We start from the raw sequence: 25,004 nt of genomic DNA, 5'->3' as shown, positions 1-25,004 counted from the left end.
TTAAAAATAGTGGTTCTTAAAGTCTGATCTGAGCATGAACAGCATAAATATTACCTGGGCACTTGTCAGAAATGTAAATAATCAAGCCCCAACCCAGACCTCCTGCATCAGAAACTCTGTGGAGTAAGGTTTAACAGTTGGTGTTACAACAAACTCTCCAGGTGATTTTGATGCATGTGAAGTAAGAACTGCTGTCTTAAAACTCTTACAAGCAGTGCAGCAAATAGGAATCCCATAATAGTAGCAAACACTGCTTTAACACTTTTGATGTGGCACCATTCTAAATGTTCTACAGACTACTATCATCAACATAGCCCTTTATTATAAGCATTAATTATTCTCAACTTACAGATGAGAAAATTCAGGCACAGAGAATATTTAGTCAGCTCAGTCTGCCATAACAAAAGATCATACATTGGTGTGGCTAAAACAACAGTTATTTTCTCACAATCTGGAGACTAGAAGCCCAAAATCAAGGTGCAACATGGTCAGTTTCCGGTGAAAACCCTTCCAAGCTCCCAGACGACCACCTTCTCACTGTGTCCTCACATAGCCAAAAGAAAGAGTATTCTGATGTCTCTTCTTTTTAAGGCACTAATCATGAGGCCCACCCTCATGACCTCATCTAAAACTCATCTAAACCTAATTGCCTCCCATCGGTCTCATCTACAAAACCTATCACATTGGGGTTGTATATGAATTTGGGGGTTACATATGAATTTGGGGTTTGCAGTGGGAAGATGAGGTGGGGATTGGGGAGACATAATTCAGTCCATAACAGAGAAATTAAGAAACTTATCTGAGGTTACACAACTAATAAATGGTGAGGCCACAGTGAAATCCTGAAAATAACTATATACTACCTTTCAAAAGTATATGAAATTTAAAACAACAATAAAAACTTCCACAATCCCTTACCCTTTGAAAGTTAACCTTGGTAAACTTGATATGTATTTTCCAAATTATTTCCCGCAAAATTACTGATGTGTATCTGATATGTGAGTTTGGTTGTCATTATACTGTTTGTTTTTACATTTGTATTATAAACATCCTATTGGGATATTGAAATCCATATTACTCTTCTTAACTACTGCGCCATTGTATGGATGTACAAAAATTTAATTAAATATTAAACTCTTGGGGCACCTGGGTGGCTCAGTCGGTTGAACATCTGACTCTTGATTTCATCTCAGATTATGATCTCACATTCATGGGATCAAGCCCTAAGTCAGGTTCTGCACTGGTTGTGGGCCTGCTTAAGATTCTCTCTCTTCCTCTCCTTCTGCCCCCCACTTTCAAAAAAGATACTAAACTCTTCGGTGATCCATGTAACTTTCCTTTTTGCTGATACCAATAGTCCTATAATTTTTTTCCTTCTTTTCAGAAAGAAACATATTTATTAAAAATATTACACAGTCATACACTGTCTACCTCCATGTTAATACTTAAATACATCTCTGCTGACATGTCATGTCCTGACAATGCCTGATACAACCTGGTGTGCTCTTTGTAAAAATGAGGACACAGATGTATCAAGTGCATTCAACTAATGTAGTTAAAACTAATGAGTTACTCAGGATGTCACAGATTTAGTCAATCTCTAACCTAGGTTAGAGATACCCAGGGAACTCGGTCAAATGAGATATTAAAAATACTTTTTTAAAAGTTTGCTAAGGGGGGGCGCCTGGGTGGCTCAGTCGGTTAAGCGTCCGGCTTTGGCTCAGGTTGTGGTCTCGCGGTTTGTGGGTTCAAGCCCCGCGTCAGGCTCTGTGCTGACAGCTCAGAGCCTGGAGCCTGCTTTGGATTCTGTCTCCCTCTCTCTCTGCCCCTCCCCCGCTCATGCTCTGTCTCTCTGTCTCTCAAAAATAAATAAACATTAAAAAAAAAATTTTTTTTTTTTAAAGTAAAAAAATAAAAGTTTGCTAGGTTATATCCTTTACTGCATGTTGGTGGTGGTTCACTGCAAAATGGCACTCAGGCTTTGGAATGGGAGTGACTATGGCTGCATCTGGCAAATAGGTTTGTATTTCACAGCCCAGAGCCCTCTCTCTCCACATGCCAGTGAAATGCCTGTCCTACCCCTGTGGGGGAGTGGGAGGAGGAAGATTCAAAGAAATGGCCAATGTTTCTGTGGGGGAAAGAACACAGCAGATATTCATCACTGCCAAATGACTAATCACTTCGGGAAACTTTGGTCTCAACAAAATTTCCATTTTTTAGTTTTTGCTAATAACAACAATCCTGCAACTTTTTTATACTGAATTCAAACAACACATATTTACTGAAGTCTCTACACAGTTTTCTGGGTACTAGAGTTCCATTGTAAACATGTCTGCTCTCAGGGAGCTTACCCACCATTTCTTATAGAGAAAAATAAGGAAATAAATAAGATAATTTCAGATAGTGGTAAGTATTAAGTAAACAAAATTGTATTAAAAATGATGGAGCGTATCAACAATGTGGTGGAGGAAAGGGCTGGAAATTCATGGAGTCAGACCTCTCTGAGGAAGTGCTATTTTATATAAAGTTCAGATAATGAAGAGAATCCAGCCATGTGAAATTCAGGAAGACGAAAGAGAAAATTCAAAGGCCTAGAAGCAGGAAAATATTTGGAAGAAGGTATAAGTACAGAAGAAGGGGCTCAGTGATGGTAGAAGGTGATGTTAAAGAGACAGAAAAGCTCAGATCATTCAGAGATTTGGAGGTCATGGAATACAAATCTAGATTATATTCTAAGTACAGTGAAATGCCAGCAAAATATATAAACATCATATATGATCATAAAGAAACACTAAAGCTTGGCAATATCATGCTGAATGAAAAAAGCAAGTTCCAGAGGATTCTATACAGCATAATAACCTTTTCATTAAATTCAAAATATAAGCAAAGTAAAATGTATTCTCTAAATACACATACACCTCAGTTATAAAGTAGGTTTAAGGGGTGCCTGGGCAGTCAGTCAGTTAAGTGTCTGATTCTTGATTTCAGGTCAGGTCATGATCTCACTCATGGCCTTGGGACTGAGCCCTGTGTTAGGCTCTGCGCGGAGTATGGAGACTGCCTGAGACTGACTCTCTCTCTCTCTCTCTCTCTCTCTCTCTCTCTCTCTCTCTCTGCCCCTCCAGTGCTCACATGCACTCTCTCTCAAATAAGTAAACATTTTTTTAAAAGTAGTTTTAAGGGGTGCCTGGGTGATTCAGTCAGTTAAGCGTCTGACTCTTGATTTCGGCTCAGGTCATGATCTCACGGTTTGGGAGTTCAAGCCCGCACTGGGCTATAAACTGGGCAAGGAGCCTGCTTGAGATTCTCTCTCTTCCTCTCCCTCTGCCCGTCCTCCACTTGTGTACTTGCGCTCTCTCATTCTCTCTCTCTCAAAAAAAAGTTGTTTTTAAGAGGCCAGTTTTCAGGGGTGCCTGGGTGGCACAGTTAAGTGTTCAACTCTTGAGCTTGGCTCAGGTCATGATCTCACAGTTTGTAATTTCAAGCCCCGCACAGGACTCTGCACTGATGGTGCAGGGGCCTGCTTCGGATTCGGTCCCTCCCTCTCTCTGCCCCTCCCCAGCATGTGCTCTCTTTCTCTCTCAAAACAAATAAATAAACTTAAAAAAAAAGAAAAAGAGGCTAGTTTTCAAAACAACATGAATGCACTTTAAAAAAAATGGTTAAAATGGTAACTTTTTATGTATATTTTACCACAGTTTTTTTAAAGACTAGTATTTTTTTTTTTTTAATTTTTTTTTTTTTTCAACGTTTATTTATTTTTGGGACAGAGAGAGACAGAGCATGAACGGGGGAGGGACAGAGAGAGAGGGAGACACAGAATCGGAAACAGGCTCCAGGCTCTGAGCCATCAGCCCAGAGCCTGACGCGGGGCTCGAACTCATGGACCGTGAGATCGTGACCTGGCTGAAGTCGGACGCTTAACCGACTGCGCCACCCAGGCGCCCCAAGACTAGTATTTTTATAATTACGGGTTATTCTTATGTGGAATAGGGGACAAGTACAAAAATGATGTGAATTATTATCACTGTTCTAGCTCTGGATTAGGTAGTAGATTCATGAGTGTTTATTATTTTATTAAATAAAAAACCAATAAATTGAAAAGCCTAACTACACATATATGTGTAAACACTGCTGAGTTTTAAAACATCCCTAATGTTGATTTTTGCATACCTACACAAATATATTTGTAAGTTAAATACTCAGACATATAATTCATGAGATTTTTAAAGGGTATGTATATTGTTTCATTGTGACATATTTCAGGCAAAAATAATCAAACAAACCTTTTTTTCTTTTTTTTTTTTTTTTTGAGAGAGAGAGAGAGAGGGAGAGAGGGAAGGGCACAGGGAGAGGGAGAAAGAGAGTCTCAAACAGGCTCCAGGGCCAACACGGAGCCCCATGAGGGGCTTGATTTCAAGACCATGAGATCATGACTTAAGCTGAAATCAAGAGTCGGATGCTCAACTGACTAAGCCACCCAGGTTCCCCTCAACCAAGTCTTAAAAGTCCAGGTGATTATAATGAGTGCCCCAGGATGAGTACGACAGTCCCATGGACAGAAAAATCTGGTGACAGATTGCCATGCGTGCCCATGCATCAATCGATGAATTTTATAAGCATGAATTTGTTATCTAGACCTCAATAAACACTGATCCTGAAACCTGATGACACCAAACTGAGGTAAATTCTCCAGAATACCATAAACAAACACTGTTGAAACACATTCATTGATTAGGCTTTTCTCTCAACATGATTCCTACAGTATTCAACAAAAATGAGTACAATTTTGGACATTTTATGTTTGAGATATCCTGGCAAAGGTATCAATAAGCGTTTTAACTTACTAGACAAATAAAAATGGATGAGCAGAGATGCAGATTTAGGATTCATCAACTAACAGCAGAAGTCAAGAGCATCGTGATTTTTGTGCAAGTTGTATACTACATCACTCTATGAGTACTGTTCACATAAAAGGCAGTCAGTGGTCCTGACAGAGAAGAACGCTTACAGATTCAGAGTGAAAAAAAACATGAAAATTCAAAGGGGAAAACAGGTTAAAACCCAAATGATATGAAACAAAGCCACACAAAGATTTACCTTCCTTTTTACCCAATTTTAAAAAGAAAATGATCCCCTTATGATTGAAAATGATCGAGACAAGTATCATAAAGTAATAGTGTGCTGGTTACAGAAATTTGTTTATTACTATGTAAACTTAGATGGCAAGCTTCACATTCTAAGGCCCAAAAACCAGTTGAAGTTAATACATATTGGGAAGGTCTCTGACCTTCTGAATCAAAGAGAGCTCCACCATAACCAGGAAAGTAGATACAAAATTGCATGAAGCAATTATCTGTAAAAGCTGAATGTTTGTTTATTTTATGTTTAATTATTTTTTATTTTTATTTATTTTATTTTTAAATTTACATCCAAGTTAGTTAGCTATACTCCAGCAATGATTTCAGAACTAGATTCCTTAATGACCCTTACCCATTTAGCCCATCCCCCTCTCCAGTAACCCTCTGTTCTCCATGTTTAAGAGTCTCTTATGTTTTGTCCCCTCCCTGTTTTGATATTATTTTTGCTTCCCTTCCCTTGTGTTCAAAGTCCTCTGTGTCTTAAAGTCCTCATATGAGTGAAGTCATATGATATTTGTCTTTCTCTAATTTCGCCTCGCATAATACCCTCTAGTTCCATCCATGTAGTTTCAAATGGCAAGATTGTAAAACCTGAATGTTTGAATAATGATCTCTCACTTGGTTTAAATTCAGCACTAAAACTAACAATACATACTGTTCTTTTTTTTTTTTAATTTTTTTAACGTTTATTTATTTTTGAGACAGAGAGAGACAGAGCATGAACAGGGGAAGGGCAGAGAGAGAGGGAGACACAGAATCTGAAATGGGCTCCAGGCTCTGAGCTGTCAGCACAGAGCCCGACACGGGGCTCGAACCCACGGACCGTGAGATCATGACCTGAGCCGAAGTCGGACGCTTAACCGACTGAGCCACCCAGGCACCCCTATACTGTTCTTTAAATATAATAATAACGACTGAGCCACCCAGGCACCCCTATACTGTTCTTTAAATATAATAAGAAAGCTAAGAATATATACTGTTTTTGTTTTTATAATTGTTTTTAAGATTATTTATTTTGAGAGAGACAGAGACACTGTGAGCAGGGAAGGGGCAGAGAAAGAGGGAGAATCTGAAGCAGGCTCCATGCTGTCAGCTCAGACTCCACACGGGGCTCAAACACATGAAACCATGAGATCATGACCTAAGCCGAAATCTAGAGTTGGACGCTTAACCGACTGAGCCACCCAGGTGCCCCTATACTGTTCTTTTAATGCTGTAATTAAAAAATACAAAAGTTTTGATCACTTAATCACATATCAATCAGCTATACGTCTATCGTTAAATCCAAACCATGACCATATTCTTTATGTTATATATGAGCGTATATACACAGCATAGTAGCTAGAAGAAAATCATCAATCTCCCTTTAGAAAGTTGACCTCGTATTTGCAAATCAAGTAAGTAAGAATAAGTACATAATTTCCATAAAATCAATTTTCTTTTAAAATATTTCCTTTTGAAATATATAATGCTACCCCTGGCAGAAGACTACCTTATTTTACTGAGGAGATGTGTTCCTGGAAAATCGAATGAAAGATTTGGCAGGGGATGAAAGGCAAGGAGGAAGGAAGGAGTCATATTTCTTTCCTACTGTCTTTATCCATTCATTTAAAAAATACTTATTGACTGGGGAGCTTGGGTGGCTGAGTCAGTTAAGCAACTGACTTTGGCTCAGGTCATGATCTCACAGTCTGTGAGTTTGAGCCCTGAGTTGGGCTCTGTGCTGACAGCTCAGAGTCTGGAGGCTGCTTCAGCCTCCCTCTGTCTCTGCCCCTCCCTGCTCATGCTCTGCCTGCCTCTCTGCCTCTCTCTCTCTCTCTCAAAAATGAATGAACATTAAAAAATAAAATACTTGGGGCGCCTGGGTGGCGCAGTCGGTTAAGCGTCCGACTTCAGCCAGGTCACAATCTCGCAGTCCGTGAGTTCGAGCCCCGCGTCGGGCTCTGGGCTGATGGCTCGGAGCCTGGAGCCTGTTTCCGATTCTGTGTCTCCCTCTCTCTCTGCCCTTCCCCCGTTCATGCTCTGTCTCTCTCTGTCCCAAAAATAAATAAAAAACGTTGAAAAAAAAATTTTTAAAAATAAAATAAAATAAAATACTTATTGACTGCCCATCATGAGCCAAGCACTATTCTAAGTACTTGAAGATACAGCAATGCACAAGAAAGACAAAGTCCCTAACTTCCTGGAATTTATACTCTGTAGACAATAAATAGATAAAGATATAAGAAGTATAAAGTCAATGATAAATATTATGAAGTCATATCAAAGTAAAGGGATAAAAAAGTGCTGGATGCTGCAATTTGAAACAAAGTTATCAGAGACGCCTTCTCTGAAGAGGTGGGATTTGAGTGGATGTCTGGATGAAATGAAGAAGCTGGCCTGGAGATGGGGCACCACCACCAGCACAGGGAAGTGCACCACCAGCACAGGGAAGTGCAAAGGGCCAGAAATGGGAATGTGCTCTTCATATAGAAGGAACAGCCAAGGCACTGTGCTCTCTGTCTGGCGCAGAGTCAGTGACAAAGAATAGTAAGAAAGGAGATCGGAGCAGTAGCCTTCTGTTGTCTTTGTGTGTGTGTGTGTGTGTGTGTGTGTGTGTGTGTGTGTGTGTGTGTGTTTTAAACAAAAACAATACAAATGTATTTGTGAATACTTGTATTTATTTTTTTTAATGTTTTTATTTATTTTTGACAGAGACAGACAGAGCATGAGTTGGGGAGGGGCAGAGAGAGGGGGAGACACAGAATCTGAAACAGGCTCCAGGCTCTGAGCTGTCAGGACAGAGTCCAATGCGGGGCTCAAACTCACGAACTATAAGATCATGACCTGAGCTGAAGTCGGATGCTTAAGTGACTAAGCCACCCAGGCGCCCCTATGAATACTTTTTGAGTTCTATTCTGAAAATAAATGCTACCAGGAAAACATTCCCAAGATATATATCAGACTAATCTATACAAACAGTTACATTCAAGGCACTCATATTAATAATCATCATGTAACAGTTCTCCCAAAAAGCACTTTGGTTTTTGAGTAGTGGCTACTGATTCTTGATTGAGGTTTTTCCAATGTTTTTGTTTAAGTCACATATGTCATCATCACAGTTGCTAATGGTTCTTGTATTACAAGTTTGTAGCTACTTTATCTTCACATACATGATTTTTAAAAATTTTTTTCACATACATGATTAATTACAAAAAGATTCTAAAAAATTAATTGGTTTGTTCTTTTTCCTCCAGACTTTCAGTGAAATGTTCTTACTTATTTAAAGCTTATGTTACGTTATGAAAATTCTCCAAATTTGCCTTTTCTTTAAGTTAATATTTCACATATTATTTTGGTTTTAAAATCAATATACTTATTTTAAAAGCTTCTAAGTATTCTATAGAGTAATTTTAACTATAGTACAAGATAATATTATTACTTCATTATCTACATACTTCTAGATAGAACAGCAAAGTCTTGTTTGAGAAAAACACTTCTGCAAAAAACTCATTCACTCCATCTGGAGAGTTTCACCATAAGAGATACTGACCTCAGGAGATAGTACAGAATAAGCTTGTGGTGGTTTTTCCAGTGAAACTGGTAGGCAAAACTGCCCAGTCTTTAATCGTCCATTCTGAAGCATTGGTATCCACTTTTAATTAAAAAGGAAACAATATTAAGTTAAATACATTTGCTACAAAAGTAAGTACTTGGAAAATCTGTTTTAAGAATTTGGAATGAGCCAAATTTGTCTCACAGCGCCAAACACCAAGGGGATTTAATTAAGTAATAATAGGTTTCATGATTCCTCTAAAGAAAAGCCTCCCTGACAATATTTTTATTAAGGAGCATTCCCAAAACATTATTACTAACTATGCAATATTTAAGCCAAAAGAGGTCCTTACTATCCAAGAAAAAGCTGGAGTAGAAAAAGGCCGCAAAGTCAATCCATTACACATGGCGGTAATAGTGTCAATGTATACAGGGAAAGGTTTGGTTGAATATGAATGCTGACAACAAAACTAAAAAGCATGAATTTATTTGGTTACATTTAGCAAAATCCATTTCATAGACAAAAAAATGAGTCAATTGTTAATTTTTCTCTTTTGGGTAGCAGCATGATTTTTCTGACAAAGTTGTGATAGCACATCATGATATCCTTCACCTCAGGTTTACGTTTGCAATTCAATCATAATGATTTTCAAATAATACTCAAGAGTTTTAATTGCTTTTAATTAAAGCCAAGAGCTTTAATAGCTAAGGGTCTCTTTTAATCATTTTACACTGAAACCATTCTCTTCTGAAGAACCCTTAAAATTAATATATTTATACTGTACTGTTTGATAAACACATAATAATCAGGACCAACACCTAAGTGTTTATACATGTTAATTAATTGCATTAATGAGTATTTTCTTATTACGATGACTCTTCCTAACCAATATGGGGAATCAAATAGGGAATACTCAACAATAATGAACACCAATTACATCTCAAGCATTCAAACTACTTTTAAGACTGAAAAGCTAAATATTAAACAAAGATATACTTACTGTATATCCAACAGGAGTTTCAAGAGGAGTATTTTGTTTTTGCTGACAACTAACATGATAAAAAGTAAAAAGCAAATGATGATGGTCAGTTAAAGTAGCAGGGAGTTTAACCTTGATTTCTTCATGAAAATCAGGAGACCTTCATACAAAAAAAAAAAAAAAAAAAAAACCAGATCAATAGTCAGTAATTTGTTCAAAATAAATAATTACTGCATTTGTATATTTGAGTAATTTTTAAATTAATTTCACAATTCATGCTCAATTTTTCTTCCAGTACAAAATATTTTTCTCTATTCCCAAACTGTATGTAACTAACTCCTACTTCCAGTTGAGGGAGTTGTCTTTGTTTCTGAACTTTCTCGTCTCATTTTTATTAATGGGCTGAGTGATCCTATGATTTGAAAATTCATTAATAATCACCACCTTGATGCCGAGATCTTCATTAGATGGGAAACTGTATAAATGAGGAGACTAGGGCAAGGCCTTCTATATTCTGATACGCATTACATAGAAAAGTAACAGGAGTTTTTGTAAGTATGTATTTTAAAACCATACCATAAAAAAACATTTTTCTATTATAGGAGTGACTTCATATTAAAGATTAATTTGTATTATCTTTTTGCAAAAAAGAAAAAAAACAAGTAGCTCTAGACAGCTTAGTATCAAGTTGGGCTCTCTATGGAATATCTTATATCAATTATTCCATTGCTAAAGAAACAGATGTTAAAACATAGACTAATGTATTAACTGCTCAGAAAAAAGGAAAAAAAAATAAAGAAAAAATCAGGGAACACCTATAAATTGCATTTGTCTCACAGTTTAGAAGTGTTCCCAGCCACTACACAAATACAATGAATATCATATTTGACCTAACCAATGGCATTTTCATCTCAATATCCATTGAGAGTGGTCCCTAGGAGCATTTTTATAAAAAAGCATTGCTGCTATTTATGATTTATGATTTAAAAGGGACAGAATCTTAGCATCCCAACCTTCCATATTCAGCTAGTATCTCTCAGTTACATTCAAAGAAAATATATCCAAACCATATGGCTCCAACTAATTAAAAGTGAAACCTTTCCCACCAATTAGGGTCCCCCCCCATGCTAATAAGTCTAATATCTTTCCATTTCAAATAAGTCTCAAAAACACTAAAAGTGTAGATCTGATCACAGAAATATTAGGTTAATGAAAATTTTAATACCCCCAAGAAAGATAAGTAATGGTAGCCATCTGAGAATTTGATGATTTTGGTGAATAAAAGATGCTATGTATCTTATTATTGACCTCGCTAATCACCACTAAATCATGAGAAAGTTGAATTTCCTCATAGTGTTAGAGAGTATTGTCATTTTAATTCCACGAATACTGAGAGCAACAAAAATAAAGATCTAGCTATAAACTGAGATACTTTAAGAAATTACTACCTTCTTCATCAATATCATTCCTAGTACTGAGTATTCATTTCTTTTCTGAAATCATACTATGTGAAGGCTTTTATGGAAAATTAAGCATCTGTGAGTTATTCATCAACAAGTACGTTTTAACTGTTCACCTTTTTAAGTATTGTATTATTTCTGTGGTGGTTTTAACGATATGAAAAAATAATTACCCTCAAAAATATATAATTTAGTAGAAATATAAATAAGACACACATATATCAATAGCAATGCTATAAAGCAGGGGTTGGCAAATTATGGCTACAGGTCAAATCCAGTCCACTGAATGGTTTTGTATAGCCCTACAGACTAAGAATGATTTTTATATTTTTAAGTAGTTAAAAAAATCAAAAGAATAACATTTCACTTGAAATATTACATGAAATTCAAATTTCAGCATCCATAAATAAAATGTTATTGGAAGACAGCCATGCCCATTCATTTGCAACTTCACTTATTGTCTGTGGCTCTTTTTGCACTACAACAGCAGGGTTCAGTAATTGCAACAGAGACCGTATGGCCCACAAGGCCTAAAACAAAACTACTGGGCCCTTCGCAGAAAATGTTTGTCAACCCCTGGTATACAGCATATAGCATATAAGATTAAGTGCTTCAAGAACAGAGCTGAACAGATTACTTCAAGTTTTGGATCAGGGAATTGTATTTAGGAGGAGATATATGATGTGGGCCTTAAAGAACAAATAGGAGTTGAATTAATAGAGGGAATCAGTATTATAATAGAAAAAGGGATCCAAGAAAAGCCCAGAAACAGGATACTTTAGCAATAAGGCAAAAAGAAAATCATCAAGATGTAAAAGATGATTGGATATTAGAGAAAAGAAGAAGGAAAGCAAGGATGTTTTAAATTTTGAGTCAAAAGAATTATGGTACCGTTAATAAAAATAATCAGACAGAGATAGCTTCCAGAAGAGAATCGGGGATAAATACATGGAAATTGAGAAGGCAGCCAAAAGAACATGCTTACTAGGCTACTAAAAATATATGTCTGCACCTCGGAAAGAAGGTTATGACTAAAAATAAAAAGTTGCGAAACAATCCACATAAAGATAAAAGCAGTAACATTTTCATTGAATGTAACTCTGAGAAACACATATAAGGTTATTTATGGAGAGTATAGTGTAGAAAAAGAGGGTCAAGAGTGAAACTGTAGTGTTTTGTATGGAATATCTATTCTCAAAAAAAAAAGGAAGGAAGGAAGGAAGGAAGGAAGGAAGGAAAGAAAGAAAGAAAGAAAGAAAGAAAGAAAGAAAGATTAGAATAATTGCTACAGAAAAATAAACTGTCCAAAGAGATGGGAGGAAAGTGAGAGCGGGTCACAAAGGGTGAGAAACAATAAAGTTTTAAAGAGGGCAAGGAAAAACCATGCTACACAACAACACTGAAGAGAAGTTTTTGTTTTGTTTTTTAAGTATAGGAGACTTAAGTTTCTTTTTGACAGTAACAGATGGAGCCAGGGAAGTGGGGACTGATGGTACAAGAGAAGGGTTAACTGATGGAGTCGCACTCTGGAAGAGGAAGAATGAGACTGGTAGAAAGCAGAGATGAAAGACTCACACTGAGCCAGGTTCGGGCTCTGACTGCCCTTGAACCAGAAGGAAAGGCAGATCCATGCAGAGATAATCAGAGGTGAAGAGTAGACAAGTGGATGGTTCTCAAGTTGGATGGTCTCAAACCACTTAATAAAGTAGGAACGCTAAGAGTAAGGCAAAAAAAAAAATAAGTAGGAGCTAGAGAAAGAAGAAGAAAGGCTTAAAATATCTCCTGCCAAATGACAGAGGGTAAAAAAAGCGATGACAAGAAGATTACCAAAGAATGGTGGGGCCAAAAAGAAAATAAAGTAAAATGAATTACTGCAGTCCCATCATACAGATAAAATAACGTCAATTTGTGATAGTCCTGATCGGTACAATTTTGTGATTTTTCTCCAATAGCATTCAGTAATCAAAACAAAAACAAAAAAGAGAAGAGAAGAGAAGAGAAGAGAAGAGAAGAGAAGAGAAGAAAAGAAAAGAAAAGAAAAGAAAAGAAAAGAAAAGAAAGCAGAGATTAAAAGTTATCCAAAGTTAAGAATTTCTCAAAGAAGTAAAATGGAAGGGCACTAAATCAAAGTATTATTAGATGTTGAGAATACCACCAATTTAACTAATGGTTATAAGCTTAGTAAAGAGTTAAGTAAAACTACAAAGTGTCAAGGGGAAAATAACAGGGAAAGTCCAAAGGACCAGAGGCTACAATGATAATCAATAACAATATAATAAAAATGAAAGGGTCAGAGAATTTGATATGAAAGACCTTTTGTATATAAAGTCTAAATTTGATGTCTATAGAGAATATGCATCTACAGGCAGAAAATTATAACTCTGATGTCAGCTGTCTTGAATTTGCACATTCAGTGCAGCAAAGCATTTGGTAAACACACTAACGTGAGTGCTTAAAATGCCACTGAGAAGGGAGTAACTTCGAAAGAAATATTTGAATTCAGTACCTGTTATGATATACTACGGCTGTATAGGCTTCCTTTGAAAATTCTGAACAGCTAGATTTACCAAAGATTACCTGTAACAAATAACAGCACGTTGAAACTTTGTTGTAATAAATGCTGGATGTTCATATCTATGTAAGAATTTGTCTGATTTAATAACTACTGGAGAACAATGGGCAAAATCAGCCCAATGAAGAACAATGTGCCTACTGACGTTCATTAATAAATTCAATTGCTTAGCCGTAAATTTCTTTTCAACTATAGAACCATCTGACATTCAAACATTCAAAAAATTTCTACCCATTATATTTCCTTTTTCTTAAAGAAGGTGAAGAATTCATTTTAAAATCTGGGTGTAGCATATCATTTGGAATTTATATAAGAAATATGGTCTTAGAATAGTAGCATGTATCTACTATAAAATTGGTGGCTTTTCCACTAAAACAGTAATCATTCTGTAAGCCAAATATAAATTTATAAATGATATTTTAAAATCCTATTTTAGGTGAAGCTATGTATCCTTTGCTTCCAGTACTCCTTACAAGCTACCCTATTAAGAAGGAGGAGTGCCATTCTTATGTTCTTATATATATGTCTTAAAAATAAAAAATCCACCACATTAAAACAAATACTACTTTTGGAGAAGGTTTAAAGGTAAAGTAATTCAGTCTTGTATATCTGCCTCTGGCGTTCTAATAGCAATACTACGGTTAATTAGGGCAGCTGATAAGATACATGGCTTATCATTCCTATGTGAGACAGATTTGCAACGCTACCTACCCATAAATTAGCCTCTTATGTCTGGCCAGCCATCTCTACACATGCAGAAATAAGTACATGGACATATCATCGCACTTACATTAATACAACTGGTAAAATAACTCAAATTTTACATCTTATACAGAAGGATTAATTGGAACCATCCGCAATTAAAAAGAACTTTTTAACAGATTATTTGTGTTTCTTTTTGTGACACAAAAGATCCTTTTATTCACACAGATCCTTTCATTTTAAGGCTGTGTAAAAGTGTAATGACTATGACTCTCCTAGAGAAGTCTAATTTCACCAATTTCCAAGAATACATTGCCATGTTTTTATAAAATGTTGTTCCAATGCCAGAATTTGAATTTTATGATTTTATCACACCAACATTATATGATCCAAAAATTATCTTAGGATCCATTTGAGTAGTCCTTATTTTTTTACAGAATTAAGCAAAGACAATGTGTCTATGTTTCTATACTTGCAACCAGTCATAGGATAAAGATAAAAGCATTATATTTGCATATGACTAATAATACACAAGTGAAAGGAACACAGTATCCTCCCCATCCCCCACCCCGGCCACTGAGAAGATCCCATTTTTCACAAAGTAACTCATTTACTTTCATAACATGAATGACATAAAGTAGAAAGTGTTCCTTTTCTGACCTTGTGACATGTATATTTAACGATTCATCAACATGGACTGTGCATCAATTCTGTGACAGGCACTTTGGCAGGCATCAAGATATAGATATGAGTAAGACACGGTCCCTGCCCTCAAGGAGCTCACAATCTGGTAGACAAGATAAAGAAATAAACATATAATCTTAAAGTGATAAGGCCCATAAAAGAAATGAGAAGATGCTATGGTAGCACCAAAAGAGGGAGTGGCCTAACTGTCATTGTGGCTGGATGCAGCTGGGACTCCACAGAGGCCATATATGTGCTAAGACAAGGAAGAGTTTGTTAGGCAATCAACAGAAACAGATTATCTTACATATACTACATTTGTCATAAGCTCAATTCATATGGTAATTCACATATAACAAAGCATCTATTTTCACAATCCAGTACCTTTTCATCAACTGTGATAGTATATTCATTCTTTCAGCAGGAATAAAGAACTAGTAAAGAATATGAAATGCTAACTCCAAACCTCAGAAATAAATTCTACATTTATTAGCAAATACTTATTCACCATGTATTATATGCAAAGATCTGAAATAGCAGCCATAGAAGAATATAAAGATGCATAATTTGTGCTCGCTGCTGTCAAGATCTATACATGCTGATAAAACTGAGGCAATGGGAAAAGAGAAAATATACAGCTTTCCTAGTAAGTAGAAAATCAGAGGAATGCGATTTAATGACTGGCAGAGAAGGCTAAAATAAAACTGTTAACAATGCACCTATTCGTAAGCTCATTTTCATTCCATTAGGGTTCTCAGAGGTTGAACATCTATGGTGACAGGTGTCCCTCTATTCCATATGTTACTAACTTTAGTTGAGCTTAAAATCTACTTTCATGGAACTTGCATTGAGTAGTGTTCTACAAATCCTAAATGATAATTTGGGCAGTCAGGAATCTCTCCAGTCTGGCCTCAATCTACTATTTCTGACCTCTCTTACACTGCTCTGGCTCACTGGCAACTCGCCACTGTACCTCTGTGGAAGGACATTCTCCAACTTGAGTTGCTTTTCTTCCCCAGCTATCTAAGACCCAACGCCATCTACATTTTAACTATCTCTGGTTTTAGTTCAGATATACCTCCTCCAGGTGATACCTACCTATTACCTCAGCAAGACATTCTCTCCTACCTCTGTACACTTCTGCCTTTGAATCCCCTACAGCCGTCTTCTAATACTTAGCATATACCTTGGTTCTCAATATTAGCTGCAAAATGTAATCCCCTTAGGGAGATTTAAAAATACTGATATATGACTAGTTCCCACCCCCAGACACTATAATTTAATTGGAGTAAAATTCAGTCTGAGCACTGGTATTTTTAAAAGCTCCCTAGGTAAGTGTAATATGCACTATTACCAGAGTTTCTTAACAAAGATGGGAAGAATCATACATATTAGAATCACCTGGGGAGCATTTCAACCTATACCACAACCGCATATACTACCCATCACTTTCTACTTCCTTTGGCCTCTCATTCTCAAGGAGAAGAATCAGAATCACAGATGACAAGAGCAGAAAAAACATATCTGCGCTTTGTTAGAGTTACCTAGGTGATTCTGTTCTGATCCTTTCTTGAAAGTCACTATTTTAGAATTTTATGTGTTTATCCCATATCCTTTAGATTACAAGTCTTATTCATCTTTGTATCTCTGGGAGGGACTAGTATGTACTAAGTCCTCAATATTTAAGACTTCAATACGGAAGTGTTGAATCACTATATTGTCCACAGGAAACTAATATGAACTAATATGACACTATATATTAACTAACTAGAATTTAAATAAAAACGGGAAAAAAAAGACTTCACGGAAACTCATACTATCTGTTACAGGAAGTAATGCAGTTAGAAATTTGGTTTACAAGATCATTAATTTCCAGTTTAGAGCTGCCAATCAAGTAAAACAAAAACAAAAACAATGTCTATTTGAACCATACATGAACAAGAGGAAAAGTAAAGAACACTTCTTACCGGCATAGCATTGCTTGGATCCTCCCCATACATGAACTGTACTTTCACTGTTATATTTCTTGCAGAACCCTGACGATTGGCAAAGTTGAGACTCTGAGGGTATATGTAGAGAAGATTTCTGTAAAGGCAATAGTATGCACGATAGTAAATATATATCTAAAAACACTATGTATCACTGCAGGCCACAAAAGAAAGAGATGGAACAAATACTTCATTATTAATATATGCTAGCCACCATATATTTTCACATACAATGTTTCATTTAATTCTTACGGCAATCATTCAAATAGATAGCAATCAAATATACCCCAGTTTTGCAGATGAATTGAGGCCCAGAAAACTTAAGTGAGGTTCACACACAACTAAGTAAGCAGCAAAGCTGAAATCAGAATATAGGTCAGACTTCAAAACACATGTTCTTTCCTCTGCAAGAGACTTCTGGGAAATGAATGAGTAAGGACTGAATCATTATTAAGAAGTTAATAATGTATTATGTTAGCTCCTGCAAGCAGATATAAAAAGGATAACATTTATAGGCAAGACTTCTGTATATATATGATCAAGGACATAAGAGATATAACATTCCACATTATTTGTTCAAAAACATGTATGGACAATATGCTAGGTGTAACAGTTGCTATGAAATAATCACATATTACTCTGTATTTATTTTACTTCATGTCCAGTCCCTGCTTCTGCCACACAGAAGATAAATAATTCAAGAAAAGACACCAAAAGAGAGGGCTAAACAAATAAAAAGAAATAGAACAAGATTTACTTTACCTGAAGACTAGTACTGAGATATGATGAACAAGACTTCAAGTATAATAAAGTCCTGCTAATCAACTGCTGAAGCAATGAAAACACGTCAAAATTTTCCGGAATGTGGTAGGGCAATATAGAAATTCTAAATGAACACAACCTTTGACCTAACAAACCTGCCTCTAGTCTAAGGACAGAATTACACACATGTATAAATGGATGTGTTAAAAAAATTCACTACAACATTTTTTGTAGTAGAGAATAATTACAAATAATTATAAAGAAATATAATATGCATCAGTACTGTTCTAGCTAATTATATTAATATATATTAATAAGAGGGAATCCGATGGAGTCTCTAAAATGACAATGTGCAGCAACATTTATTGATGTAGAAAGAGATACCCAGCATGTTGGATAAAGAAAAAACGCAGGTTCCATAGCAGGATGTATAGTGGCATATCCTACTTACGGAAAATTGTGAAGAAATAATAGCTGAAAATTCCCCTAACCTTGGGAAGGAAATAGACATCCAGATCCAGGAAGCCCAGAGAGTTCCAAAAAAAGATGAACCCCAAAAGACTCACACCAAGACACATTATAATTAAAATGTTAAAAGTTAAAAAGGAGAGAATCCTGAAAGTAGGAGAAGAAAAACAATTTGTTACACACAAGAGAACCCAAATAAGACTATCAGCATATTGTTCAGCAGAAACTTTGCAAGCCAGAAGGGAATGGCATGATATATTCAAAGTGCTGAAAGAAAACACCTCCATCCAAGGACACTCTAGCCAGTAAAGTTATCATTCAGAAGCAAAGTAGAGACAGTCTTCCAGACAAGAAAAAGCTAAAGGAGCTTATCACCACTAAACTGGCCTTCCAAGAAATAGTAAAGAATCTCTTTAAGCTGAAAAGAAAAAGTGCTAATTATTAACAAGAAAACATGAAAGAATAAATCTCACTGGAAAGGTAAATATATAGTAAAGGTAGCAGATTAATCACTTATAAAGCTAGTATGAAGGTTAAAAGACAAAAGCAGTAAAAATAATTACAATAGTTAATTAAGGAATACACAAGATAAAAAGACATAAAATATGACATCAAAAATATAAAACATGGGAGAAGGGAGTAAAAATGAAGAACTTTAAAACTGTATCAAACTTAAGTTGTTATTGACTTAAAATACACTGTTCTAGATACAAGTTGTTATGTGCAAGCATCATGGTAACCACAAAGCAAAAACCTATTGTGAATACACAAAAGGTAAAGAAACCTAAGCATACCATTAAAGAAATTCATCAAACCACAAAGGAAGAAAGCAAGAAAGGGAGAGTGACAAACTACAAAACAACTGGAAAACAATAAAATGGCAATAAGTACATACTTATCAATACTTACTTTAAATGTAAATGGACTAAATTTTCCAGTCAAAAGACAGAGTGGCTGAATGGGTTAAAAACAAAAACAAGACACATCTACATGCTGCCTAAAGAGGCTCACTTCAGGTGTAAGGACACACACAAACTGAAAGTAAAAAAAGGGAAAAAGAGATTTCATGAAAATGAAACCAAAAGAAAGTTATATCAACAAAATGGACTCTGAAATAAAAACTATAATAAAAGACAAAGAAGGTCATTACATTGACACAGGGGGGTCAGTCCAGCAAGAGGAAAGTTGGTGGGGTGAGGGGAAAGAAAGGAGGGAGGAGAGAATAGATAAAAAGATACTTCTGGTTAACAGTGAAGGCTCTAGTTTCTTTTTTATACTTTTCTATTTTGTTTGAACTGGTGAGAACACATGACTTTCATAATTAGAAAAAACAATTTCCATGGGGGGAGAATAAGTGTATGTAACAAAAAGCCCACAATCTCAAAGTCACTAAAAACATGGAGAAGAGTCAGTTATTCTCTGAACAGTCAAAAGTATAAAAGACAAATGTGGAAATGTTACGATGATTTGTCAGTTTCTTAATCAAAAGAATTAAAGATCAAAGATGACTGACTATTACTAACCACTGAAGTCACCAAATAAAATCTGCACAGGAAATATTTATTGATTCTGCACACAACATCAGTACCGAGTTACATGCAAGGGAAATAAAGGAAAATTAAGAGTCCATTCCCTGGTCTTGAGGAACATATAATCTAATGGCACAGAAATGCCTATAAACAGACCACTTCACAATAATGTTGTGTTGTGAGAAAAGTTATGCAGAAGTTATGAGAGGAAGAGATACTTGGTTGACTGTGGGGAAGTCTTTCCATCTTCTACCTTCACAATATAGTTGTTGAAGAAATGGGATTATTTTTGTGTAAATTTTTCTTGAGGCTATAATTTGTTTGTATCCCTGTAGTGACATTTAACATATTCTTGTTTTCTATAAATTCAGAGTTGGATCAAGAGCCTTGGTTATATTTAGGCCTGAGGTTTTTTTTGGTAAGATCATTCCATAAATAGTACCGTGTCCTATCGGGAGGAAAATATCTCTTTTTGTGCAGTTAGATGGTGATCAATGCCTAAATCCATTAGCTCCATTAAGGGCTGCCAAAAGATAATACCCTCTCAGTCTTTATTTAATAGCTGGAATATCTCTATGAAGAGCAATTATCCTCATCTATTATTTGCTTAGCCAGTGAACCATTATGTATTATAGAGAGGAATAAATGCTGGACTCTTTTCCATTATTTTCCAGTTTTCAAAATAAGCAGTAGGTGCATTACAATCCTCTAAGAGAAATTAATTTTTTTTTTTTTTTTTAGCATCACTTATAAACTCAGGGACCAAATATATGAATGGGTTTCAGTACACTGCAGGTATTATCTTTATTGATGTTCAAATTGTTCTATATTTAACAAAGGAAAAAGCCAACTCAAACTGGCTCCTGCATCCTTGTGAGTCAGTCATAGTAGTCCTTGATGACTTCTTGCTATCTGTTATAGCAAGATGTTCCAAGGTCTTCTATCATTTCTCCTCAGACCCAGAATCAACCACTTCTCCAAGGAGCTTTGGTTCTCTGCATGAGAAATGTTTTTCCAAGCCACAGTCTGGGCATTCATTGTGAGTTAGTCATTGTTTCTAGGCCATTTAAGTAGAAAGGGTGAGGGGGAAATGCTTTTAACGTGAAATACATTGAGTTCATACTGATACTTCAAATTCCAATTTAAGACTATTTATTTAATTTTATTATAAGATTTTATTTAATCTTTTATCTTGTATCTACATATCATCTTCAAACACTGAGAATCATTTTGAAGGACATCAAGTATGAAAGAATTAGAATATCACTTAATTATTTATGCAGATTATTCAAAAACTGGAGTCTTAAGGAACTCCAGTTTTCTATGGCTATCCAGAAGAGGATAAGCCTACCAAGACCGAGAAGGCACCTACCAGAAGAGGATAAGCCTACCAAGACCGAGAAGGCACCTACAGAGAAGTAGGGAAAAAAACCATGAGTGCAATGACATGGAAGCCAAGGGAAAACAGCATAAGAAGAATTAAACAGTTAAGTGTCAACACTACTCAGGGGCCAAATGAGTTAAGAATCAAAAAAGGTCAACTAGACTAGCAACATGAAAGTCACTGATAATATCAGGCTGGAAACAGATAAAAGTAGGTTCAAGAGCAAGTTGTTAAGAAAATGAAGTAAGTGAAACTCTGAAAAGTGTAGCTGTAAAAGAGAGAAAGATCATGCAATAGTTGAAGACAGAATATGAGCATTTTGTAAGCTTTTTAAGATTGGAAAGGTTTGAGAAAAAAAGAGACTGAATCTACCAGGAAGAAAATGGGAAAACTGGAGAAAAGATAGGTGGGTGATTGCGAACGGGGGTGGAGATAAAAAAGGCCATGCGGGCACGGAGGGGGAGGGACCCCCTTCTGCGAAGAAACAAAGGGAGAAAGAGCAGCTAGGGAAGTGTAGGACCATATGTGGACAGGAGAAAGACCTGGGACTGAGACTGAGAGGGATCCTATCTCCAACTGCAGAGCTTTCTTCGCACTGGGACCGGCTCCCAGTTCACGCACCTGGGGAGGCGGGAAGCCAGCCCTGGGTGTGGTGGTAAGTCAGGGGCACAGTCTGCAGTTGGAGAAAGTGGTTCCCTGCCTAGAGGGCTGCGCAATAGTACAAAGCCTGCTTGCGTCCGTCACCCCCCCGTCCCCCCACCCCCAGCTCAGTGGCTGGGCGAGGGCGCAGTCTGCAGTAGGAGAAGGCAGCCCTCTTCCTGGAGTGCTGTAGGAAAAGACAAAGCCCTGCCTGCATCCACCACCCTGGGGGCTACGTGGTGAGGTCGGCGGAACAGTCTACGGTAGGACAAAGTGGCCCCCTTCCTGGAGTGCTGTGGAAAAAGACAAAGCCTGCCTAAGTCTGCCTGCGTCGGCCACCCCCAGGGATCGGCGGCGAGGTCGACTGCACAGTCCGCAGAAGGCGGTCCTCCCTGAAGTGCAGCGGCACAGACAAAGCCAGCCAGGGCCACATATCCGGCCGCGCTGAGAGGAGCTTCCCCAGTGCCAGAGCGCCTGGAGCAGGACTTTGAATCCTAGACAAGCACGGTGTCAGGGGAGGGGGAGGAGACAGACGGACCACCCCGTCTGCGCCTGCGGCACAGTGAGGATGACTCAGAGTCCACCGCGTCCGGCTCCGTGGAAAAGAGACTGCGGGGTCACCATTCCCCTACCACCAACCACCACCACCAAGGTGGGGCTTCAGGGATCACTCCCCAGGCCCATAGTGGAGGTGGGTCCAGACTACACCAAACCACGGCCCTTCGCACTGGGTAACTGCCTATGTACCGGAGCGGGGCAGACCCTGAGGACAGCTCCTCCAGACAAGTGCAGCAGCATTGCCTGGATGAACTCTAGGTCAATTCTGGAAATATAGATATATTCTCCCCCCAACTCCCATTTCTCCTCCTTATCTCTTCCCTCCCCTAGGCTGGTTACTCTGGTTATTGGTCTGTCTAAACAGACATATTTAATCCATTGTCTTGATACATATTCTACACCTCCTTCTTTACACTCCTTTCTCTCTCTCTGGAACAATTAAGCCATATAGTTTCTATGTCTGGGTAACTTTATCCTCCTTTCGTCTTTCCCGCCTCCGTCTTTATTTTCTGTTCTCTCTATGGATTGAGTCTTTTAGTCTCTCTGCCTAGTCAATGTTTATTTTTCTCCCTCCTCCCTGCCCCCCACCCCGCTCCTGTCATTTCTCTCTTTGTATATGCTCTTCAAACAGCACCGCCTCCACCCTCTTCTTTACTTGTAATCGGTGTTTTGGGGTTTTTTGTTTTTACCCTTTAGTTTTCTGTTTTTGTTCATTTGTTTGTTTGTGTTATTTGTGTGTTTGCATGTTTTTGTCTCCTGTTTGTCTGTTTTCCTTTACAGGGCTACTCCAAGGAACAAATCAAAGCACACCTGGTGGAGGGTCCAAAATATCACTACGAGTAGGGTAATAAAATAACCAAAGTCACAACAACAGAGAACAAGTAACAATCTCCGAAAAAACACCTCCTGAAGGGCCAGGCCCTGAACAGTGTATGACCCTCCTTTAACAGAGCAGTGCTCACAGGTGCAGAGCACACAACAAACTTTCAAAATGCATAAGGGACAGAAAACTAGCCAAAATGATGAAACGGAAGCATTCTCCTCAAAAGAAATTCCAGGAAGTAGCAACAGCTAACAAATTGATCAAAACCGATTTAAGCAATATAACTGAACAAGAATTTATAATGATAGTCATGAAATTAATTGCTGAGCTTGAAAAAAGCATAGAGAATAGGAGAGAATCTATTGCTACAGAGGTCAAGGGACTAAAAAATAGTCATGATGAATTTAAAAATGCTATAAATGAGGTGCAAAATAAAATGGAGGCGGACATAGCACGGATTGAAGAGGCAGAGGAGAGAATAGGTGAATTAGAAGATAAAATTATGGAAAAAGAGGAAGCTGAGAAAAAGATTTTAAAAAATCCAGGAGTACGAGGGGAGAATTAGAGAACTAAGTGATGCAATCAACTGGAACAATATCCGTATCACAGGAATTCCAGAAGAAGAGAGAGAGAAAGGGGCTGAAGGTGTACTTGAACAAATCATAGCTGAGAACTGCCCCGATCTGGAGAAGGAAACAGGCATTGAAATCCAACAGGCACAGAGAACTCCCTTCAGACATAACTTGAATTGATCTTCTGCACGACATGTCATAGTGAAACTGGCAAAATACAAGGATAAAGAGAAAATTCTGAAAGAAGCTAGGGATAAACATGCTCTAACATATAAAGGGAGACCGATAAGACTAGTGACGGACCTATCTACTGAAACTTGGCAGACCAGAAAGGAATGGCAAGAAATCTTCAATGTGATGAACAGGAAAAATATGCAGCCAAGAACCCTTTATCCAGAAAGTATGTCATTCAGAATAGAAGGAGACATAAAGGTTTTCCCAAACAAACAAAAACTGAAGGAATTAATCACCACTAAACCACCCCACAAGAGATCCTAAGGAGGATTCTTTGAGTGAAATGTTGCAAGGACCACAAGGTACCAGAGACATCACTACAAGCATGAAACCTACAGATATCACAATGACTCTAAACCTGTATCTTCAATAATAACACTGAATGTAAATGGACTAAATGCTCCAATCAAAAGACACAGGGTATCGGAATGGATTAAAAAACAAGACCCATCTATTTGCTATCTACAAGAGACTCATTTTAGACCTGATGACACCTTCAGATTGAAAGTAAGGGGATGGAGAACTATCTATCATGCTACTGGAAGTCAAAAGAAAGCTGGAGTAGCCACACTTATATCAGACAAACTAGACTTTAAATTAAAGGCCGTAACAAGAGATGAAGAAGGGCATTATATAATAATTATTGGGTCTATCCATCAGGAAGAGCTAACAATTATAAATGTCTATGCACTGAATACAGGAGCCCCCAAATATATAAAACAATTAATCACACACATAAGCAACCTTATTGATAAGAAGGTGGTAATTACAGGGCACTTTAATACTCCACTTACAGCAATGGAAAGGTCATCTAGACAGAGAATCAATAAAGAAACAAGGGCCCTGAATGATACGTTGGACCAGATGGACTTGACAGATATATTTAGAACTCTGCATCCCAAAGCAACAGAATATACTTTCTTCTCGAGTGCGCATGGAACATTCTCCAAGATAGATCACATATTGGGTCACAA

General features: G+C 37.2%; 1 protein-coding gene across 15 annotated transcripts in view; it reads right to left on the bottom strand.

Moving 5' to 3' along the window:
• DOCK7 (dedicator of cytokinesis 7) overlaps nucleotides 1–25,004 on the bottom strand; it is a 234,727-nt gene that overhangs the window by 93,951 nt on the left and 115,772 nt on the right. For all 15 annotated transcript variants that reach the window (XM_078451829.2, XM_078451830.2, XM_078451831.2 and 12 more), the window contains exons 15-18: nucleotides 17,041–17,158; nucleotides 13,622–13,692; nucleotides 9,677–9,815; nucleotides 8,674–8,775 (exon numbers count right to left, since the gene is read on the bottom strand). In XM_078451829.2, coding sequence (XP_078307955.1) covers nucleotides 8,674–8,775; nucleotides 9,677–9,815; nucleotides 13,622–13,692; nucleotides 17,041–17,158 — 430 coding nt within the window. The remainder of the gene's footprint in view (nucleotides 1–8,673; nucleotides 8,776–9,676; nucleotides 9,816–13,621; nucleotides 13,693–17,040; nucleotides 17,159–25,004) is intronic.

Source organism: Panthera onca, chromosome C1 (genome assembly GCF_046562875.1).
Source record: "Panthera onca isolate mPanOnc1 chromosome C1, mPanOnc1 haplotype 2, whole genome shotgun sequence".
In the NCBI taxonomy this organism is placed as follows: domain Eukaryota; kingdom Metazoa; phylum Chordata; class Mammalia; order Carnivora; family Felidae; genus Panthera; species Panthera onca.
This window is presented reverse-complemented; position numbering and strand designations above follow the sequence as displayed.